This window comes from Poecilia reticulata, chromosome 3 (genome assembly GCF_904066995.2).
Source record: "Poecilia reticulata chromosome 3, P_reticulata-male-v2, whole genome shotgun sequence".
NCBI classification, from domain to species: domain Eukaryota; kingdom Metazoa; phylum Chordata; class Actinopteri; order Cyprinodontiformes; family Poeciliidae; genus Poecilia; species Poecilia reticulata.
In genome coordinates, this window is record NC_088832.1 from 29,147,955 (window position 1) to 29,169,490 (window position 21,536).

The 21,536-nt window shown below is 39.2% G+C and overlaps 2 protein-coding genes across 5 annotated transcripts; one reads left to right on the top strand and one right to left on the bottom strand.

The window, feature by feature from the left end:
* Positions 1-11: 11 nt before the first annotated feature.
* pkma (pyruvate kinase M1/2a) lies at positions 12-18,188 on the top strand. 4 transcript variants are annotated; one of them, XM_008405612.3, is made up of 11 exons: positions 12-70; positions 7,164-7,342; positions 7,556-7,647; positions 10,548-10,679; positions 10,763-10,949; positions 11,038-11,308; positions 11,409-11,559; positions 12,053-12,205; positions 14,261-14,427; positions 16,786-16,967; positions 17,077-18,188. In XM_008405612.3, exons 1-11 carry the CDS (start codon positions 27-29, stop codon positions 17,181-17,183), a joined length of 1,665 nt encoding a protein of 554 aa, XP_008403834.2. In that variant the 5' UTR covers positions 12-26; the 3' UTR covers positions 17,184-18,188. The 4 variants fall into 4 exon arrangements, with proteins under 4 accessions (XP_008403834.2, XP_008403835.2, XP_081461541.1 ...); XM_008405613.2 differs by lacking the exon at positions 12-70 and adding an exon at positions 1,252-1,361; XM_081605415.1 differs by lacking the exon at positions 12-70 and adding an exon at positions 3,287-3,564.
* LOC103462679 (trans-1,2-dihydrobenzene-1,2-diol dehydrogenase-like) lies at positions 16,445-21,438 on the bottom strand. Its single transcript, XM_008405608.3, has 7 exons — positions 21,110-21,438; positions 20,224-20,335; positions 19,932-20,095; positions 19,135-19,387; positions 18,940-19,064; positions 18,704-18,854; positions 16,445-18,544 (listed from the first exon to the last, which is right to left on the bottom strand). The coding sequence occupies exons 1-7, from the start codon at positions 21,197-21,199 to the stop codon at positions 18,435-18,437; spliced, it is 1,005 nt and encodes a 334-aa protein (XP_008403830.2). The 5' UTR covers positions 21,200-21,438; the 3' UTR covers positions 16,445-18,434.
* Positions 21,439-21,536: the final 98 nt, after the last annotated feature.

Genomic DNA, 21,536 nt, shown 5'->3' on the forward strand with positions numbered 1-21,536 from the left:
CTGTCAGCAGCCAGTTAGTTAACAACATGGGCAGCGGGAGTAGCAGCGCTACCAGTGCATCTGCTAACAGGTAGGAACTAAGCCAAATAGATGGAGAGGGACATAGTAGGTCCTTTATTAAACTTTGTCAGTTTAGAAAACATAAATTCATCGTTTTATCAGTTTGAAGGTAAATGTGACATTTGCCAAGCACCGTTGCTAAGTAGTTTTGAAATTGTTTGAGCTGATTATTTTTCTATAGATGGAATGGGTAGGCATGTGGCATAGATTTACTTTCATTGTGCCATTTTTTTTATTTGGCAAAGCTGATTAAGAGGCAAGATAATTAAACACCCTGGGACTAGATCCACAAAATTTATTTTACACTTATAATAAAAATATGTTAAAAAAAAAAAAAAAAGTTTACAATTATAAATTAGTGATGATGAATTGAATTCAATATTATTATTATTATTTTATTATTATTATTATGTTCTCATGTATATAATGTTTTCTATTCAGCACAAAATCTTTGTTCAACTAAATTACCAAAGATTTAATTATTGACTGCAGCAAAAGATTCCCCCCAAACTTAAACACAAAATCATTAGTGAAATCCCAGTCATGTCGTATAATTATCCATCGGTAGATGGCGACGCAGCACCACATTGAAGCAACTAGTAATTAGTAATTTACCCCTTTCATCTCTTTACTGATTGTAAATCAGAGGAGATGGCGCTGATAGCTAACAATTAATAAATATCTTTTTCCATGGTTTATAAACTAAATGCAGGGGGGGGGGTGATTAAAAAACTCCAAAAACAGCTACAGGATACTGCAGCATGTCAAAATTGGATGCCTTTTAATTGTTTTACCTGCCGATATTGCGTACATCCTAAGCACTAAATAAAGTGAAAAGCCATTAAAGGCAATGGACACCCACGTTGCTTACTAATCCGAACGACACAGTCTGACTACCTTCCTGAATGCGGTCACATGCTCTACTTTATGCTCTTGTGATGCTTCCACGCTTTCCCATTGGCTCTCTAACTTTACTAATCACTCCTATCATGTATTAGCATATCCTTCCGCCACGTTCTTTGCGTTTTATAAATACCCATCTTACCATATTTATGTCAGTATTTACATAAATATGCATTTATCTGCTTTGGTTTCCTTAATGCTTGCCGCTGGTAAGGTTCCCCAAAGAGATCGCCCGCTTTTGCTTTTACTTTTTTTTCCATTTACGATTTGTCGGATGGATATAAGCATCCCTAGAAAGTAGTTCCATGCAGTGAGGAAATAGCAGGCTAGATCACCTTGAAGCTGGTCTCAGACTGCCAGCAGTCGCATCGCAGCAGACATCCCCTACCAGAGTTCAGGTGGGTACCTTCAACAGGGGTTTAAGTTCGCGTTTTTTAAATAGTTTTGACATTTGAAAGCTTCTCTTAAGCATTTAACCTCTCGTTTTTTTAGTAGCTTTATGTATCTTGCTGACAAATTTTGTCACGTTTGGTCAATAATTGATGTCAGTATTTTACTGTTGCCTCTTGCAACTCGATACAATACATCTGAAAGAGTCATAACAGCAGTATCTCAAATTAGATACGAGTTTTAAGTCCAACTATGTCAGTATTGAATATTAAAATTCAGTGTGTGGACAAGAAAAAGACGGCATTTCCCCCTCGAATACTGAGCAGCTGTTTATATTTGGCCACCCTACATCTCTTTTATGTTATGAACTTATGCTATATTAGTCCGTAGTTTTGTATAGAATTTTTTAAAACGGTAATTTAACGTGATGCGTCAAGTCTTAGCCGTGGTGGAATCGCTTCCTGTTGCCTCCTGCTGTGGGTGTGGCTCCTCCGGTTTCTTCGCCTCCCATTGGTCAGTTCGAGTGATGTCTGCAGATCAGGAAAATGTGACGCAGGATGGGAGAACGTGACCTTTGCCGCATCGTCTGAAATTTAGCAGAAGCTCTATTTTACACCGAGATACTGTGTGTTCTGTATATAAATGTATAAAAATGAAGCTTGATCAGTCCTTGGTTCTGAAGTGTTTTAGTTCCTGAACACTTTTTTCTTTTGTTTAGAAATTTTTCTTAATTGTCTAGAACCATGAAACTAGTATAGGGAAAATGCTGGCATGTAAATGTAGTCTGAACATGTCTTTTCTCCTGCAACTGTGATGCAGTAGCTTTATGTGGTGAATCGTGAAAAAAGGGATTATTGACATTGAATATAGATAAGTGAGGGCAGGTCTCACCTTGCCGGTGTAGGCCTGGACTGTCATCCTTAGAATGTGATCTGTTCCAGACAGAACTAGACAAAATTACTAGAAAAGGGCCTTAATTTAAAGCTTAATTTATATGGAACCCTGATCAGATGCATCCAAAGTGGCAGAGACTACTCACAAGTGTGTTAGTATGTTGCAAGAAATAATATTGTGTGCAAACACAAGCAGGTTCTGTCCTGTTTAAAAAAAATTATGTTGACAAAATGTTGTCTTTACTTTCAAAGGGTCAAGGTGAGTCAAAATGTCGGTTGTCAGAAATTCATGACCTCTTTAAGAAGTGATTGCATAAAAACAGATACATCAGATAACATTATGCATGTATCATTATTGGTAGTGTCCAGAAATCGCAATCAGTTTTCAGTTAAATGGCTTAGTGATCTGAACATGCATTAAGAAATCTGAATTATTTTGCCTTTTCATTAACTACATGAAAGTTAATGAAACTTTCATGTAGTTTCAGTAACTACATGAAAGTTTCAAACAGCAGCATATGCTTTGCACATTTGAGTTAAACAAAATAAGGCAACACTGAATGAAGATTTTGTGTATTGCAGTAATAAAAAAATTGTTTTAGCATAGTTTTTATGACGTACTGCTTTGGTAAAATGTTTTAGCTGCAGCAGATCTGACAGTCTGTGTAGAAGGCCAGGCATATCACAGCTGGTCCTGCTCCCATGTGCAGGCATTTTATCTTTAATAGCACTTCACTCTACAACTTATGGGTATTCCTTTACCTGTTCAGACCACTCTCATTCCGAGGTTTCAGAGAACTTAACTTTTATATTTGCATTCCACTTTAGGTACAGTTTCATGGAACCCATTGCATTCCTGAGAGCTGTGAGATGGTACAGGCATAGCTTACAATCACGAGAGTGAATGTATTATGGAGTTCAATATTCCACACACCAGCTTTCTAGGCTGTGTGTTATAATTAGCCCACATTCTGTTTTTAGCCTAGGGTCTGTATGACCCACGGTAGCATTAGCATTGGTTAGACACTGTTCTGATGTGCTCTGGTGGGATTCTCATGTCCGTCCGCTGGTTCAGTTTAGGGCGATTGCCCAGTTGCAGTAGGTGCTCTTCGTGTTCTTTATCCCCATTGAATGGATTTAAACCTGAGCTCCTAAAAGTGTCACACGCATGCACACGCACTGCAGCGGTCAATTCTGCTTCTGTGAGGCACGGCTTGCTCACTGGCATTGGACTTTCCAGCACACTGGGGCAGCTCTGGGGGTCCTTGCTTGTAAAGAGCTTGGTTGTCCCCAGGAGATACCAGAGGATCTACAGGGGGTATGTTGTGCAAATTATACATGCTACCTAGTTTTAGGGAGGGTGAACAACGCTTCTGTCCTTGAGAGCTAACTTGGATTAGCCTCATGTTACATCACATCCATAGTGGATGATGGGGAATGTCACGTCGCACTGGCAGCCATGCTTCTGTTGCTGTTGATTACTATATAGGGATACTTCACATCTAAATGACCAAGATATGAGATTTGTTATCTTAAAAGCATGAGATGGTGACACTATTTTTATGGTTGATGTGTTGGAAAGGGATTATTAGGTAGCCAACTTCTGAAGTTGTCATGCTACTGCAGTGCTGGCCTATTGTGATGCCTACAGGCTGTGCTGGGGTCACAGACTTTTTTTCATTTTTTTTTTTCAAAACTGGCATTAGTAAGGTGAGTTAGATGTGTTATCAGGATGGTTTCCATTTGTTTTTTTTTCCCCCTATGTAGTTTAAGGTTGTGGGTGATATTCACAAAGGCATATGCTCAAGGTTTTTTAAATGAGGTAGCAATGTTTTAATCTTTTTTCTTTCTGCTAAACTAAAAAAACTGCATAAATACATGCTGTAGGTGTATGCACTTATTGACAGAAAAAGTGGGATTTCTTGGTTTTGAATACGGCAAAATTTCAGATTGTTTTTGTGATCACCAGTCAGAGCTGATCAATGATACATAGGCAAATGTCAATCCCCAATCTATTAACTGGTGTCTCTCTAAAGCTGACTAATACCTTTGGTTAGCTGTTTCATAGCTTCAGAGGAGCAAGTTTGAGAGCTTTTTATCAAATTTGTAGCTTTTATGTTGCAGCTCTTAATTCGTAGTTCACGGTGTAGAGATGTCTCAAAGTTGCTTACATTGTTTTGGGATACAGCATAGGAACTCATTTTGTTTGTATTTTCTTTGGAATTAAATGAAACAGTGAAATTATATTACAAAAATAAAAATATACCGAACAACTCGACTCCTATCACTTCATATCAATCAGTTAAATTTGCTATGATCAATAACTTAAAATGCTGCAAGTGAATATTTGATAAATATAGGCTAAACCAGTGGTTCCCAAACTTTTTCTCCTGCCCCCCCCCCCAGTAGTTTCCAAAACACTTTTTACCCCCCCCTACCTCCCACCCACAGACCTCCCCCCCTGTGGATTACAATAGAGAGAGTTAGACTTTGGTGGTCTTATTGAAATGATGTGTGTGACCCCGGGGGTAGGAAGGTGGGTAGTGGGGGCAGGGGGATTAGAGAGACTCCCTGTTTGACACCCCTTCTTATACAATGTGTGTCCGGTGGGAGGGTGGGGGATAGAGAGACTCTTAGAGACTCCATGTTATACTCTTCCATCCCCCAGCACACACAGCGTTCTTTTTTTTTTTCATTGATCCATCCTGCGACCCCCTGCAATGGCACAGCCCACAGTTTGGGAACCTCTGGGCTAAACTGCAGTAAAAAGGCTACTCTAAAAGGCACATGGTGGAGTGCTGCTTTTTCTTTCAACAGATGTCTGCCCCCCTCTTTTTGAGGATGTGGTTTTACCCAGAGACAGAGGTTGCCTGGGGTTGCAGTGGGATGTGACTGCACTCACGTACGGTCTTTGTCTGAGCCATTGATGTTGGTATAGCAACTCTGCCTGGAATCCCCTGTCTTGATTCATCTGCAGTTAGGATGTGATGAGTAAGAGGACGTTAAACTTCTGGTGTGCCTGATTAATGTGTAATATTTTCCTCTCGGAGGCCTTCGTTTGCTTTTGCACCACCTCCTAAAAATTGACTTCTAGGTGCTACCACGTTTGCATACAGTAGTCTTGAGGCAGGCAAGTTGCTAAGTAAAACTGATTTGTGGTTTCATTTGCTGGTTGACATTGGAAAAGGAAGCCATTTTCTCTCTGTGGCACATGTTGATGGCTGCCACTTACCATCTGGTGTCGATCTGAAGGAGGAACGGGCTCTGATCATGAGTACCAGCAAAAACCAGATGAAGGGGTTGTTGCCTAAAGCATCACTTTTTCTGCTTGTTCACTGAGTGAGAGTGGATTGCATGCATAATTTAGTAATGAAGAAACTCAAGCTTTCCATTGACTGCTCTAGAGGGTGAAGGAAAAGTTGGCATCAAGGAGGTAATACACCAATGATGATATTGGTGACGTCACGTGTATACCTAAAATTATACGATTTCCATTATGTTAGATGTTATATTCAAGTAGCTATATAGAGAGAATATTGTTTTAAGAAGGTAATGGTTTTACAAATGCTGGTTTTTAATTTTATTTTTCTACTCTAATCCACTGACTTTTCATAAGACGATCTTTATATAAATTAATGACATTTTGGAACTATTTTATTTCCTAAAATATGATTTGTACACATTCAGATGGCCTCAAGTGTAATACTTGTCTTTTCTTGAATGACATTTGGTTTAGGAAAGTCTTCCTCATGGTGAGTGAAGTGATTCATGATATAGCTGTCAGCCTAACACTGGCTGGTTAGTGAAGCAAATCTGAACTGGTGAGCTGTTTCAGCACTTATGTAACCACAACATTTGGAGGGGAGATGCATTCTTCATTCAGATACAATACTGTTGCACTTTGCTCAGATAGATCCTGACTGTTAGTTTAATTTTTTTTATTTCTTTTTTTCTTTAAATAAAAAAAAAAGAAGAAGAAATTAGTCTTTCTGAGATGGATTCAGCAGGCTCATTAGAATGCCACTAACAGATTGAAGGGGCGTGGAGGTTGTGGGCAACTGTTGGGGTTTTACATAACCTCATTTCTGGTCTGCATTAAGTATCATTCTTAAAACTAGAAAATTCCACATTTGTAGCTTTATGACTGTGTTGTTCATTGGCACAGATGACTCAGAAGGGTTGGTTGGTGGGGTGTGGACAAGCTCTACAACGTGGTGCAGAGGACCAGTGTACTGTTTTATGTGGAATAGGTTTGGGGTATTAGTCTTGGCATTTCAGAGATCAACAAAACAATCCAGAAATAGTTGGGAGGTTATCTACTGTTCATTTTGTCCACTGCTTGTGCAACCCAAAAACTAAGAGGAACTTAAGAAAAAGCAGTCTTGCATAAAAACCTGTGTTCACAGTAAAATGTATTTGCACAGAATTGCACTGTGTGCATTTCATAAGTCAAATCTTAAATTTCCACCTTTTTTCCCTTCAACTTTCACGACTGAGATAACAGAATGTTGACAATAAAAATGGTTCTTTGGGAGTTTTGGACCTTGGTTATGTCTAGGTTTTATTTTTTTCTGAAATGGCTGCCTTCTGTTTGTTGGGTGCATTCTGTGTAAAAGAAGAATAAGCCAATTGGTAGTTTCCCCAAATTCTCCTCACCTTCAAGTAAGGGTAGAGCCCACAGCAACAAAATCAGTTTCTACCTGCATTATTGGCATGAGCATTCGAGTTGCACATCAGCACATTAACAAGAATACAGAACATTAAGATTTTTCCATCTATAAAGCAGCTGGTAATTTGCTCAGATACTTTCTGCTTAATTACTTTGTAAAAAGGGTGAAACATGGTGAGTGTCGTAACCTTTTAGTTGCTGTGTTTGAAAATCTTTCTTCCCTGTTTTTTTTTCCTTTTTTCATGCAGTATTTGTCCAACTGTAAAAGGGATCGCTATGCCTCTGCCAAAAGACATGGGCTCTGCCTTCATCCAGACCCAGCAGCTCAACGCTGCCATGGCCGACACCTTCCTGGAACACATGTGCCTGTTGGACATCGATTCCGAACCCACCACAGCCCGCAACACTGGCATCATCTGCACCATTGGTTAGTCGATTCTTTCCAGTTGCATTCCCTTAAATCAAATTTTAATAGTTTCCTGTTAAAATATTTTAGTGATAAAAAATCTTAAAAAGTGCTTGGCTTCTACTTGATTTGTTCACAGAACATTTGAAAAACTCAGTGATAAGAAATTGCAATAAAGCTCAAGATTTTAAATGTTGTCCAATGTGTAAAAAAAAAATCCTTTTCGTTTTGCAGGACCAGCATCCAGATCTGTGGATATGCTAAAGGAGATGATCAAGTCAGGAATGAACATTGCTCGTTTGAACTTTTCCCATGGTACACATGAGGTTGGTCCTTTTTCTAAAATATTTTTTTATTTGCTTTATAAATCTAATCGCACACAGTTCTGTGCTTTATCTCAACCGGCACATTGAGCTTAGAGGTAATATTTGTCATCATTTGTAGTTTCCTGCTATTGTGAAATCTGATGCTGACAGTGAATTAGAATGTATTGCGTAATAAACTGTTGTAGACTGGAATCCTACTAAGCAATCACAAAATGGTTTAATGAACAGAAGAAATAGTTGATGTTGCTAAGTAATCCCACACTTTTATTTCAATACCTTATCAATAATTTAAAAATGTCTGGCCTAAGTGACGGGGAGATTTAAAAAACTGTAGCTCAATATGTGCCTCTATTTTAGACACAAAGGGACACATGACCTTACAAAAGGCTTACATTTTCTTGATAACAGGAACAAAGACATTTTGAAATCGACTTAATGCAGCAAATAATGAAACTTGACCAGCAAACTTGAATCAAATTGTGTAAGAGAAGAACTGGCTACCCCAAGCTTCTTCTTAGTAATAAAATGGTCAGTTGATATAAACATAACTTCATCCACAACTTACTCCCTACTTCCCTTTCTTTGAAGGGCACTTGAAGAATCTTGCCCAGAAGGCATCATGTTTAATCTGTTTTTAAACCATTGATGAAATACTTTGTTTGCCCTTTACCAACTAAAAGTAACACTTTTGTCATCCACACTTTCCTTGATATTTGAAGGAACTGCTTTTTTGACCTTTTTATTCTGTTGTCTTTAACTACAGGCCTTGAGGTAACAGGCAAGGCCACACTTAGTGTTTTGAGCTATTACTTTTTTTACCAGCTTTAAAGGGCAAATGTCTACTACACATTAAACTTTATTTAGAGATTGATGGTTCACGATAAAGTTTTATTGAATATATCTCAAATTTCATTTCAGTGCAGCCAAAAACACATTGGCAACGACTAAAAGTAACTAAATTGTGCCACTAAAGCTAAAGAATGGTCTCAGGCTGTAGGTAGGAAGTTGATTTCTAGTAGTGCTGAGCATTATTTGTAATCACAAGAAATGTTATTTAAGCTCAAATGGAAAAGACCAGAAAAACTACATCAAATGTAATTATCTGCCAGTTGCATTGTTACTGGAAGCTCAGGTTACAGAGGTAGTCGGCGGACAGCTGTCTTTAAAGCCATAAACGCTGCACTATCTGTTAATTAAACCCCCTAATGGTTGTAAAACACAACTACCGTGTCTCTTTCTTCCCACTTTCCAACAGCTTGGTTGAGTCACAGTGGGTGTCATTCTAACTGCAACATTTTATAGACCAGTGTGAATTTTGGATTGTTTGTGAAGTCTTTTTTTAAATAAAAATAAAACTAGCACATTACTAGAATATGTGCTGTCTAATTTGTGGATTTTCAGGATACTCTTCTTAGAAAAGGCCACACCTCTTCAAATGTCTTACTAAAAAAAGACACGAGGCAGCAGGTCTGGCCCTGAAACTGGTAATTATGTCATAAAATCCAGTTGTGGTCAAGGACAGCTGCTGATTAAGACATTGACTGTTTGATTTAACTTTTTATACCCAGCAATTTTGACATCTTAATAAATGCAGTGACATTTCACATATTTTCGGTGCTTTGCAAAGATTTCTAGAATGTTTGTTTTTAAATATTCATGAAGAAAAACTCTGATCATTGCAGCGCTGCCATTACTGAGTTACTTTATGATTGTGCGAGTTGTCAAACACACCTTGTACTTTAATTGCCCTGCCGTGATTTTTGTACCAGTTAAAATGATAGCTAGTAACAGTACAGGTCCATGTAGGTAAATTAGAAAATCAATTTATTCAGTAATCCCAATTAAAGTAAGACTCATACTTTCTACTTTAATAAATGGTATATTGCCATTTGTTAAATCAAGCAATATATTCATATCATGCTTTTCAGTTAATTTGTTTTATGTTTTAAAAGAAACAAAAAATTACACAAAGCAAATGAAAGATTTCTAAAATTAACATTTGAACAGTAAATAATATATAGTATGCTCACTCTTACTTTTCAAAGTTTGCTCTGGACCTCAAGCAACTTGGATTGTCTGCCTCTCTATTCTACCTTCAGGTGCTGTGACCTGGATTCCCAAATAAGTGATAAATATTTGAATCTGGAAGAGAATTTATGCCACTGAGAAACTGTCCAATGCTTTTTCTTCTCATCAGATTCTACTGACTTTTGTCTTAATTTTGGGAGTCCCATAAAGCAAGAATGTCTTTTATATGTCTGCATGCTGGCTCTTGAAACACCAACTCAAGTTGAGCTTTTTCAAAGTACAACTCATTGCCAAAGTAAAGCCAAATCTTCCCTTTCATAGATCTTGAGAAGGTTATTCATGCTTTTATTACCTCTCATGTTTACTATTGTAATTCTTTATATGCCGGGTTAGATCAATCATTCCCGCAGCGTTTACAAATGGTTCAGGGCACTGCAGCTCATATTCTTGCTGCTACAAAGAAGTATGAACATGCATCTTGTCGTAAAATCCTTTTTTTTTTTCTTTCTTTTTTTTTTCCATTACCGGTAATTCAGTTTTGGAGCCCCATCTTGTTTACATGATCTCCTTAACAACATCCAATTGTGAAGCACTTTGGTCAACTGTTTTTTGTGCTGTGCACATAAAGTTAACATTGAATTCAGTTCATGTCTTGAAGCTTTCACAGTGAACATCAGAATTAAGAGAAACAAACGAGTTTTTAGTTAATGTAATTAATATAAATTCACCCATACTTAAAAATGAAAGTGATGATATTGAGTAATGTGGTCAAAGGTTGGATGGGAAATTCAACAGTTCATAGGATAGTTGCTTTATATGTTTTTTATTTTGTTTTCTGCAAGCAATTTAAAAACAGCTTTTTGTTACTATAGTACCACGCAGGGACCATCAAGAATGTGCGGGAGGCGTGTGAGAGCTTCGAGCCGGGCAGTATCCATTACAGACCCATCGGCGTTGCCCTGGACACCAAGGGCCCCGAGATCAGGACCGGCCTTATTAAAGGAGTGAGTTTAGCATTAATCCTCAAACCATAACATTTATATTGTACTCCAATTTGATATGAAGTAAATGCATTTTTATGTGACAGAGTGGCACAGCTGAGGTTGAGCTGAAGAAGGGCAACATGATCAAGGTTACCTTGGACGATGCCTACCAAGACGACTGCAGTGATGAGATCCTCTGGCTGGACTATAAGAACATCACCAAAGTGGTGGAAGTTGGCAGCAAGGTCTACATCGACGATGGGCTCATCTCTCTGCAGGTCAAGGAGATTGGTGAGTAGACCAGTTTCACACATGAATGTTCTTTTTGTGAGTTCTTACGGAAGTTAAAACTGCTGTTGTGTCCATTTTTGTTCTCCAGGCAGTGATTACCTCATGTGTGAGATTGAAAACGGAGGCACTCTGGGCAGCAAGAAGGGGGTGAACCTTCCTGGCGCTGCCGTCGACCTGCCCGCCGTTTCAGAGAAAGACATCAAGGATCTGCAGTTTGGTGTGGAGCAGGGAGTCGACATGGTGTTTGCTTCCTTCATCCGCAAAGCAGATGATGTACATGCTGTCAGAGCTGTGCTTGGAGAGAGGGGCAAAAACATCAAGATCATCAGCAAACTGGAGAACCATGAGGGTGTACGCAGGTGTGTATGGTACTGACAAGCTGACTGCAGCTTTATGCATGATAGGCTTGGTCATGTTCTATGTTTGAGATCTTTGATTATATGTTGCATGTGTTTGCAGATTTGATGAGATCATGGAGGCTAGCGATGGCATCATGGTTGCACGTGGTGACCTGGGTATTGAGATCCCCACAGAAAAGGTCTTTTTAGCTCAAAAGATGATGATCGGCCGCTGCAACAAAGCTGGCAAGCCCATCACATGCGCAACTCAGGTTAGTTCATAGAGCAGGAAGTCTGATTCTTATGAACTCTGAAGGTGATGGATTTCTTTAACAAAAGGTATTCTGACAGTAATGTATTGCAGGATTTCACAAAATGATATTCAGCTCAAGACAGATCTAAAACACACTTGCATACAGATTTTATCTGCATTTTTGTCAATAACATCAGCATAAAATTTGTACTGATCCACTGGTATTAATAAATATTGCATGCAGACACATGTCAGTGTGAGTTTCTCAGATTTTAACCTCTAGTACAAATCCCATATTTTAAGATCCTAGTATTTCCTCAAAAATGTAATGCAAAAAGTGACAATCTAATTGTTCTTATTCAAAACAGAATGATCCATTATGCTGCTAAAATATTAAAAACTAAAAACCAAAGAAGGTTGCATTTAAAGGTTTGGCCTCTAGGTTTAAGGAAGATATTTTGAGGTGTAAATGTGTGGTGATATGCTGAGTTGAATCTCGCTAAACCATTTAGATGTTGGAGAGCATGATCAAGAAGCCTAGACCGACCCGCGCTGAGGGCAGCGACGTTGCCAACGCCGTCCTGGACGGAGCCGATTGTATCATGCTGAGCGGAGAGACTGCCAAGGGAGATTACCCCCTGGAGGCAGTGCGCACACAGCACATGGTGAGTCCAGCAACACTTAAAAATGCAAAATCTTCAAACCCGCTGAGCATATAACCATTAATTATTCCACAAGCTTTCAAAATTTGTAATTGTGAAACTGAATAAAAAAATAATAATTTGTGCTACGAATCAGCTGCTTCTCCATGAATCAACTTTTGTCTGTATGTTCTGCCTTGTTTTTATGTCGGCATGTACACTGCCTGTCCAAAAAAAAATCACGACTTGGATTTAACAAGTGGTTCAATTACTGCCTTGATTATTAAGTTATTTAACCATAACTGATGTAGTAGCTTCTCATTTCTTAAACAACCGTATTAGAGTCAAAATGGCAACATTACAACATGTACAATGGAAAAAGAATTCAAGTAATTGGAGCTAAATAGCAATCCAGCTTTAAGGAAATCACTCAATCTCATCAATTAGAAAAAGCTCAATTTTGCTTAGAAAGTTAAAGACTGGACTCAGATTTACCTTGTTCCAGAAAGAGTTGTATCAGTGCAAGAGAGGTGCATGAAGTCTCTAAACCTGTGGGGAAAGTGTTATGATCTCGGGTTGTTGCTCTAAGAAAGACGCATATATTGAATTACAAGGTTATTTTGTCAGTAAAATTTTTCTTTAATCTCACGGGTATATTCCAAGATGACTGTCAGGATTATTCTGACTCAGTTTGTGCTGGGGACACTGAAGGAGCATACATCATGTTCATGCATGGATTGGCCATCACAAAGTCCAGACCTTAACAATATTGAGTATCATGCTGCAGCCAGACTCCCGTCATCTTTACAAGATGTCGGCAAAAAATGTTTATCCAACTCTGGATGGCTATGAAGGCGACATTGCAGAATATTGAAAACAATGCTGCAGAAAATAAGTGCTGTGACCAAGGCTAAATGAAATGGTGTGTATTCTTTGGGGCAGGCAGTGTACATACTTGCAAGTTTAGTTTCTGTGATCATCTACTGAAACATTTACTTTAAATTTACAAATTATACATATTTTGAATCTATGCAGTAATCTTAAGGGTGTTTAGGAGCTTCAAGCACATGGACCGCTGCATGATGTTCACAATGTGCATGTGGTTATTACTTGAACAGCATGTTGGAAGCTTTTTTTTTTTCTCAAAGCCACAATAAATGGCAGCTGCTGCACCTCTTTTATCTAACAAATTTACTGCACCTCATATTCTATATTACTTATTTCTCTGCAGTCAAGTTTCAAAATTGCTGATTTTTCTTAAAAAATGTACTCATACCTGACTGCATCACAAGGTCAAATGATCATAAGTGTCAAGACTGAATTTATCCGATGTTGTTGCATTTTCTGTTTCTCAGTTAGGGAGAGATTAAAAAAAAAAGATTCAGATACCATACCATTAATGGTAATTTAGAAATATCCCAGTTTATCAGTTGTTTGGAGTGACGAAGCATTGATCCCATCTTGCCTGTCCTTCACTCCAGATGCCTTCTTGGCTAGCTGTTGCTATTCCTAGTCACAATGCAGATGTCTTTGTGACTCAGCAGATGCAGTACTCCTGTTGCACTGAGAGTGTATCGAATGTCTCTGAATCTGGAGTAAACACCCATCTTCATCAGTAGCTGCACATTGGACAACAAAACACAAACTAACTTGGACTAATCTCTAAATGCCTGTGTCAAAGTCTTATGTTTTCCTGGCTGATTTTAAAGTGCCTTAGTTTTATTTTGCATCTTTGTGTTGAGCTATTTTAGAAATTAATAATTCACTAATGTCATTTGACATCAAATTCTTTTCATTTATATTTCTACCATTTTAGCTGTGTGAGGATCTTAAACATCTGACAGTTTTAACAGTATTCTCCTGTGTCCTCTCCACCACACTAACTGCACACCTAAACTCTCGTTAACTATCTTAATTTCTTCTGTCCATTCCTACTCCTTTTTTTATGTCCTCTTAACCTTGTAAATCTGTTTCCCATGTCTTCTCTCCCCTTTGTTTCCCCCCCTCATTTCTTTTTCCATCTGTGTGTGTGACTGGTGTGGGAATGCCTGTACTCGATGCATCTTGCCCTTGTGCCAGATTGCTCGTGAAGCCGAGGCAGCCATGTTCCACCGGCAGGTGTTCGAGGACCTGCGTCGTTCTACGCCGCACTGCAGCGACCCGGCTGAGGCCATTGCAATCGGCGCTGTCGAGGCCGCCTTTAAGAGCTTAGCCTCTGCGATCATTGTGCTCACGGGCTCTGGAAGGTAGGCCGGTTATCTGGCGCCGACATCTTCTGGATGTCTGATGGAGACTTGAACACACAGAGAGGGAGAGTAGGGCGAGGCAGGCATTGATGAAGTAACTGGGAGACCTGGCAAAAGCTCAACTAGACTGTGTTATCTCATCAGCTATACTTTAATGTCAAAGTTCTGCTATTTGGACCTAAATGTCCCCACATTTAAAGTATTTCCCAAAATTGTGATGTGTTTTTTGAAACTTCCCTAATTGATTTTCTGCAACTATCCTTATTCAGCAGAGTCTAGTCCTGTTTTTGCCAGTCGTTCAGTGGTTTGAGTGCCTTGATGTGTTTGTAGTGGAGTGTGTTTGAGAGTAACCTTCCATTCGGGGCTTAGATAGCACGAGAGGCAGAAGCAGCCACCTTCCACAGACAGCTGTTTGAGGAGCTGAGGAGAAGTTCCCGCCTCACCAGAGACCCCTCCGAGGCTGTAGCAGTCGGAGCTGTTGAAGCATCCTTCAAATGCTGTGCTAGTGCCATCATTATTCTCACTAACACTGGAAGGTAAGAAAGTGAGGGATGCAGTCTGAAAATGTTCCTGAAGGTAAGGTCAGGAACCCGGGCTCCTAATTCTCTAACGTATATATTACTAACATTTAATTTTGCATGTGTGTGGTGATGTGTGTGGATATGAAGGGTAGAGAATAACAGTGAGAGCGGGAATGACATTAGCCAAATCAAGGGGTCTTGTCTGTTCACAAATGGATGTACTGGCTCAGAATGCAAGTTAATCATCTCACCAAAGCTTATAAGTGAATGCAAAACTAAAATTTGATCAAATTCTGATCAACACTGTTCTCCATAGAAAATGCCTATCTAGAAAATGTTATGTCCAATATCTGACCTCTGTGTCATAGTAAAAAGCAAATATAACTAATTCTATTTGATAATCAGAGGTTGAACTGACAAGATGGTTCCCAAATTGCAATATTATAATATAAGTCATTGTGAGGACGATCCATTCTTACATGGAACACATTCTTACAGCTTGTTAAGTGTTTTCAGATCTGTAAGAGTAAAGTCAACATTAACACCTGAATACAAATGCTGTGAAGGAGGAAGGTTGATTTTTGGCTATAAAAATCAGGCACCTTGCTATAAACGTGGAGTCAACTATCAACTCTTGGTCAAAGTTATATGAAACCTTACTTGGGTGAAGCTTTTCTCAAACAAAATCATGAAACGGAATGATTAATGGCACAGAATCAATTTGTGCAACATAATGGAAGGAACATAGATGTTACCCATACAGTTAGGTTCTCACTCAAATGTAGTGAGAACCTAACTGTACTTTTCATGCATAAATTCATGCAAACTCAAATGAGCAGATCAAACATTGGAAGAAATTCTTAGAGAAATGTGATGTGGGAGATTAGGTCATTTGGATTGTTAGTGTTAATCTAGAATTTTTATTTGCATATAGTTAAGTTTTTTTTTTATGTTAATCTTTTGTCTTTGAAATATATTTACTTTTTACCAAGACATTTAACTAGAGTAAACATCAATTGGACTTCTTATTGTGACCTGGAGCCCCTGCACTCCCATGGGGCATCAGGAGTATCATCACCTATTTTGACTGCGTTGACTTTTTCAGACTTTTTGCTCAGAAATTTTAATAACTGCCTGTTGAAATGAGATTCTACAATGTTTCCAACTGTATGAGGTTTATTGAATTGAAAACTGTAGCATTCTCTGCTCTCTGTGTGAGTCAGAATCTACCATAATAGGTGGTAGCACTATTTTACTTTGGTTTTCTGGGGTTTTCACCATATTAATTTTGTTTTTTCTTTTAATATTTGCAGTGTTTGTGTGTTCAATATGCGTGTTGACCAAGATGTGTGTAAACCTTGGTATAAATTTAGATCTTCAAGTATATGACCAAGTCTAATTGTCCCTTTTCATTTTGAATAAAATTTCAAATATGCCAAACAAAATTCTTAATGTCTACTACAGATTTCATTGACATTCAAATTTTTCAACCAACATTTACCAACATTCTTCTGTAGTTGATGCTTCTGTCAACTGAAATAGTCCCATGCCTACTTTTTTTTTCCCCCATGAGCACCAAATATTTTATTTAACTTGCATCCTATGTCCATGTTGTTGCTATTAACCTGTAGTATTGTAAAGTTTCTGGTCTCATAATTACACAGACTACTCAATTTACATAGACTCTCTGAGGTGAGGGGTCAACCTTATGTTGCGTCAGATGTTTTGTATGGGGAAAAATTGGCATAATCAGAGCAAATCTGCTGAAGTTACTGTAAATTATGTAACGTTTTCTTCCTCAGTTCTCAGCTTCCCATGTATGCATGTGTGTCTGCAGGTCTGCCCACCTGCTCTCCAGGTACAGGCCCCGTGCTCCCATCCTCGCTGTGACCCGTAACGCCCAGACGGCTCGTCAGGCCCACCTGTACCGCGGGATCTTCCCTGTCCTGTACACCAAGCCCCCTCACGACGTGTGGGCAGAGGACGTTGACATGCGCGTCAACTTCGCAATGGAAATGGGTGAGCAGCTACTTTTAATGCTCCAACTTAATTAAACTGAGCAGCATATCTGAATTTGTTTCCATGTTTTTACTAAAAATGTTTTGATACAATTTTTGTTTTTCTTCAGGCAAGGCCAGAGGCTTCTTCAAAGACGGTGACGTTGTCATCATCCTGACTGGCTGGCGTCCCGGCTCCGGTTACACCAACACCATGCGTGTAGTCCTGGTGGCTTGAGCGGCCAACGCAGCTGCCCTGCACTGACCCTTCACGTTTATCTGTCTTTCATTTTCACCATCCCAACCCCTCACTCCTATAAACACTCGGATGTTTAGTTTTTAGGTTCTCATGCAAATAATTAATCAGAAGACGACCCCTATGACCGAGTAACTGCTTGGGTGGAAGCAGATTTTTTTCCAGGCAATTCCGAATTATGTCATCATTCCATGAACAGATTTTTTCTTTTTTCTTTTTGTCAAACCAGTTGTCAGAACTTCAGATTATTACACCCCAAGCAAAAACGGCTATATTTATTCACTCCGACACTTGTAATATTACATATGAAAGCCTATGAGTGGAAGCATCTGTGTGCATGCATGTCTGCCTCCTGTTTGGGTGTTGATGGCTTTGGAGCCGACTAGTCCTAAAGAGCGCCTTGTTGAACTGTAAAGAACAAACAAAGGTCTCGACTCCACGACTCCCCTAAACAGACGTTTGTGTAGTGCTCTCAGTATGAAGTGTCCTCTCTTATAAACCAGCTTTCATTGTGTTTCAGTGTATCTGTTAGTGTTGCACTCCTTACCTTCTCCAAACACTGTTACATTCTAAATTGTACTTGACTTTTGTGAAAGGTAAACTTTATTTTGTTGTTTTTTGGGACATTCAATTCTGCTTATTTTGTCTGACTATAGAGATAAAGTTTTGGGTGTCCAATCCAGAGGAGTTAATGTTTTGTGTTGTTAGATGTGTCACAGAGCCTTTACATTTCTTTGCATTCAGATGATATCCGAGGGGGAAAATTGTAAACATTTGATTTGGATCATGAGATCAGAACTCGTGTTTAAAATCTCTCTCATAGTCTTCTCTGTTGGTGATCCACTGTAGCTGCCCTGCTCCTCTAACATGCTTTTGATTGTAATGCTAGAGACTAAGAACTAACTATGTAAAGGGGGATTATGATTAGCTGGTGAACGGAGATGTCTGAGACTGAGGTTCTATCAATAAAGTGAGCACCTATCAGAAGTTTCTGGCCTTTTGTTTTTGAAATAACTTAATGGGAACAGAAGGATTGAAAGTAAGCTCAAAGGAAGATTTAAAAAGTTTGGATCCAGAACCTTTACTGAGCTTTAGGTGGTAGGACCTTTGTCAGGCCTCTCAAAACACAAAGAAATAACACAGTAGCAGCAGTTTTGGAACACAAAGTCCTGCTGGATCTCCATAATAGTCCATTTTGAGTAATTATTTAATCTTTTCGTGAACACAGAACATTTACTGGCAGTCTTGACTGTACACCACGCCCACCTGCCTGCGGATTTCATCCTCCAGTTCTGCCAGCAGAAGAGAGTCAGAGTGAGACATGACTGGACTCTCCTTCAGCCCTATGGGGAGAAATGGAAGCATAACCACATTTCCTGATGCCAACTAATATTTGAATTTCTCCTGCCACCAATTGCCTGAAAAACTGCAACTCGGTGCTTTTGTTACTTTCAGAGACATTGATATAGAAACAAACTAAGACGTACAAAACCTTTCATTACCTTTGATCAAACACTGTCGGACTTCCTCGGCTTCATAGCGCATCCCTGTGCTGTTGTGGAAGTTCAGGGGGAAACAGGGTTCAGGCAAGGGATACTGGGTCTCCTTCCCATTCACAATTAGCGATGTGGGGCACCACATCCTGGCAGGGATCTCAAAAATATTGAAAAAAAGATGAGCGCTACAAGAATGTTCCAACCTCATTGCATTTATCTGTTAACTTAGCCTTTGAAACTACCTGGATGGTGCCCCTGGTTCCAACAATAATGGCATCATTAGGAAGCTGTATACTGGAAGAGTAAGTAAACACCGCCATTCTCTTCTCTGAAAACTTCAGAGTTACGATCACAGTTTCATCCACCCCTGTAATTGAAAGATGGCTAGATAAAATGATTTGCATAAAAATAGACCCAATCCTTTGGTTGGCTCCTACCTGTGTCCAGGCAGACCCCGGTAGCCTGGATGCTCTCTGGCCTCTCTCCATTGTACACCATACAAACAAACTGCAGGCAGTACATGCCAATGTTCAGCAACGCTCCTCCACCCAACTCCTTCTCTACTACTCTTCGGGTGTGCAGAACAGGGACTCCAAACTCCGATCGAACCATTTTCACCTCTCCTATCTCCCCCTGAGCCAGCATCTTTCTAACCTCCACAGAAACTGGGAAGAAACGGGTCCACACGGCCTGGAGAGAAACGGCAGACAGAATCAGAACTGGCTTAATTAGCCAAGTTTTTTTGCACAAACGAGGCATTTTACTTTGATTTCTCAAGCTCACATATATGCTAATGTATTTTTTTAAATGTATTTTTATGTTAAAATAATGAAAATATGCTTTTTATATTTCACAATAAGGCAGCTGACTAGTGTTAGATTATTTGTGTTATGCAGATAAACGATGTGAGGCTTGAAAGTATCTGTGGTTGCTGGGTCTTGCAAATGGTGCTTTGTAGCAACAACCTGAGATAAATATTTACCAACAGGTATGAGAAATATTTTAGGCATTTTTGTAAATTGTCTGTTTTGAAGTTTTAGGTTGTTTCATGTGATTATTTTCAGGTTTGGCTGCATATACAGCAAAGAGAACACAAAAATCCATAAAGAACTCCACAAACCAGGCTTTTTCTAAGGTGTGTGACAGATTGCTGATTAAGGAAAAATTGATAGATCCTGATCTTGATCTGAAAAGATTGGCTCACCCTTCATCAACCCAACTGCTGCTAGTTTACCTCCATGAAAAAGACTTGATTCCTTTTGGCAGTGTCCAGAATCTCTTTCACTTCTTTGGTGTTCATGGCCAGCGGCTTCTCACACAGAACATTCTTCTTGGCATTCATGAAGAGCAGGCAGGCCTTCAGATGGTATGGGTGGATGTTCCCAACATATGCCACATCTATGCAAACATTTGATGATTAAAGACAGAACTCTAGAGGATGGACTATTCAGTTTGTCATAACATTCACTTTGAAGTGCATTATGTACAGCAGCAGACATTGCAATCTCTGACAGATGGACACTGACCTACATTTGGATCTCTGGCCAGCTCCTCATAGCTGCCATAAGCCGTAGAGATGCTGTGTTTCCTGGCAAACTCTTGAGCGTCCTCCAACTTACGAGCTGCAACAGCCACAACCTGTAAATACAGTCAGAAAATGACAATAACTGTCTCATTCTGAGAAGCAAACTTCTTATGCAACATTTTTGATGTAGCATGTAAAGAGTCATTTCATTTTTATAAAAATTCTGCAGAAATGTGTTCGGATTTAGCAGTTTCATTTCTCATCCTGTAGAGGTCATCATACGCATACGTTCACCTTTATAGACAGGTGAACGTATGCGAGTTCACCTGTTTATAAAGGTGAACTTCAGGGGTGACTGTCTTGCGATAAGAAGGTTGTAGGTTCAATTCCAGCTTCCTCCTGTCGTTGTGCCCTTCGGCAAGGCACTTAACCCCAAGTTGCCTACCGATCTGCATATCGGTGTGAATGGGTAAATGTGACTCTGGTGTAAAGCGCTTTGAGTGGTCAAAATGATCGGAAAAGCGCTATATAAGTTCAGTCCATTTAGTTGCCTTAATTGTTACTGACTGACTGATTTTTTTAAAACTAAAATTCGTTACTCTCTGGCTGTACCAAAAAGTTTTTCCTTTCTATTCTGTCCTTTACGGTAATAGTTTGGTAACTTGACAGTTTAGTCAAAATGTAAACGTATCACAAGCTCATTGACCAGCGCGTGCTGCTTTTAGAGAGTTCACATATTCTCAACACCATGTTTACTTGACTTTTTTTTAAAAACGTATCCAGCAAACAGAAAAGACGCAGTTAAGAAGCCCCAGGAAGTCACAAAGAGGCGTGTTGCATTTAGAGTACATGTTGACCTTCAGTACACATTTCAGGCAACTACTGACCTGATTGTCTTCAGCAGGAAGCGTTTTTAAAGCAACAGCAAAGTCATGACTGATCTTCCCAGCGCTGCAGATTCCCCACCTGGTTGCCATGTTGCTCAAAAGTTGATTATCAGAAACAAACACTTACCGTACCTTGCCAAAAGGTGGCGACAAAGCACTCATTTAAGATTTTATTTTGTAACCAGTGTTGTCATGAGGCTGATGACTCCATGACACTTTCAATTTACTCATTAGGATTTGATTAAGAACCAGATTTGTTCTTTGTAATTTGTGTAAAACTATTAATCTATAAATCAATAGACAGGTCTATATAAATATATAATCCATGTTTCTCTCATATTTGTATGGCATTAAAAAGATCTGGAACTTTTGTTTTTCCACTGAAAGCACTGGTTTGCACAATAAATGCCATGAGGGTGAAGTTTTA

Bases quoted from the DNA above. Each gene is read 5' to 3' on its own strand.
- pkma (XM_081605415.1), top strand. From the start codon at position 3,302: ATGTCCGTCCGCTGGTTCAGTTTAGGGCGATTGCCCAGTTGCAGTAGG. The intron at 10,680-10,762 runs GTGAGTTTAGCA...TTTATGTGACAG, and splicing joins GGACCGGCCTTATTAAAGGA to AGTGGCACAGCTGAGGTTGA. The intron at 10,950-11,037 runs GTGAGTAGACCA...TTTGTTCTCCAG, and splicing joins TCTGCAGGTCAAGGAGATTG to GCAGTGATTACCTCATGTGT.
- LOC103462679 (XM_008405608.3), bottom strand. From the start codon at position 21,199: ATGGCAACCAGGTGGGGAATCTGCAGCGCTGGGAAGATCAGTCATGAC. The intron at 20,336-21,109 runs GTCAGTAGTTGC...CTGTATTTACAG, and splicing joins TTCCTGCTGAAGACAATCAG to GTTGTGGCTGTTGCAGCTCG. The intron at 19,388-19,931 runs GTAAACTAGCAG...GTTTCTCTCCAG, and splicing joins ATCAAGTCTTTTTCATGGAG to GCCGTGTGGACCCGTTTCTT.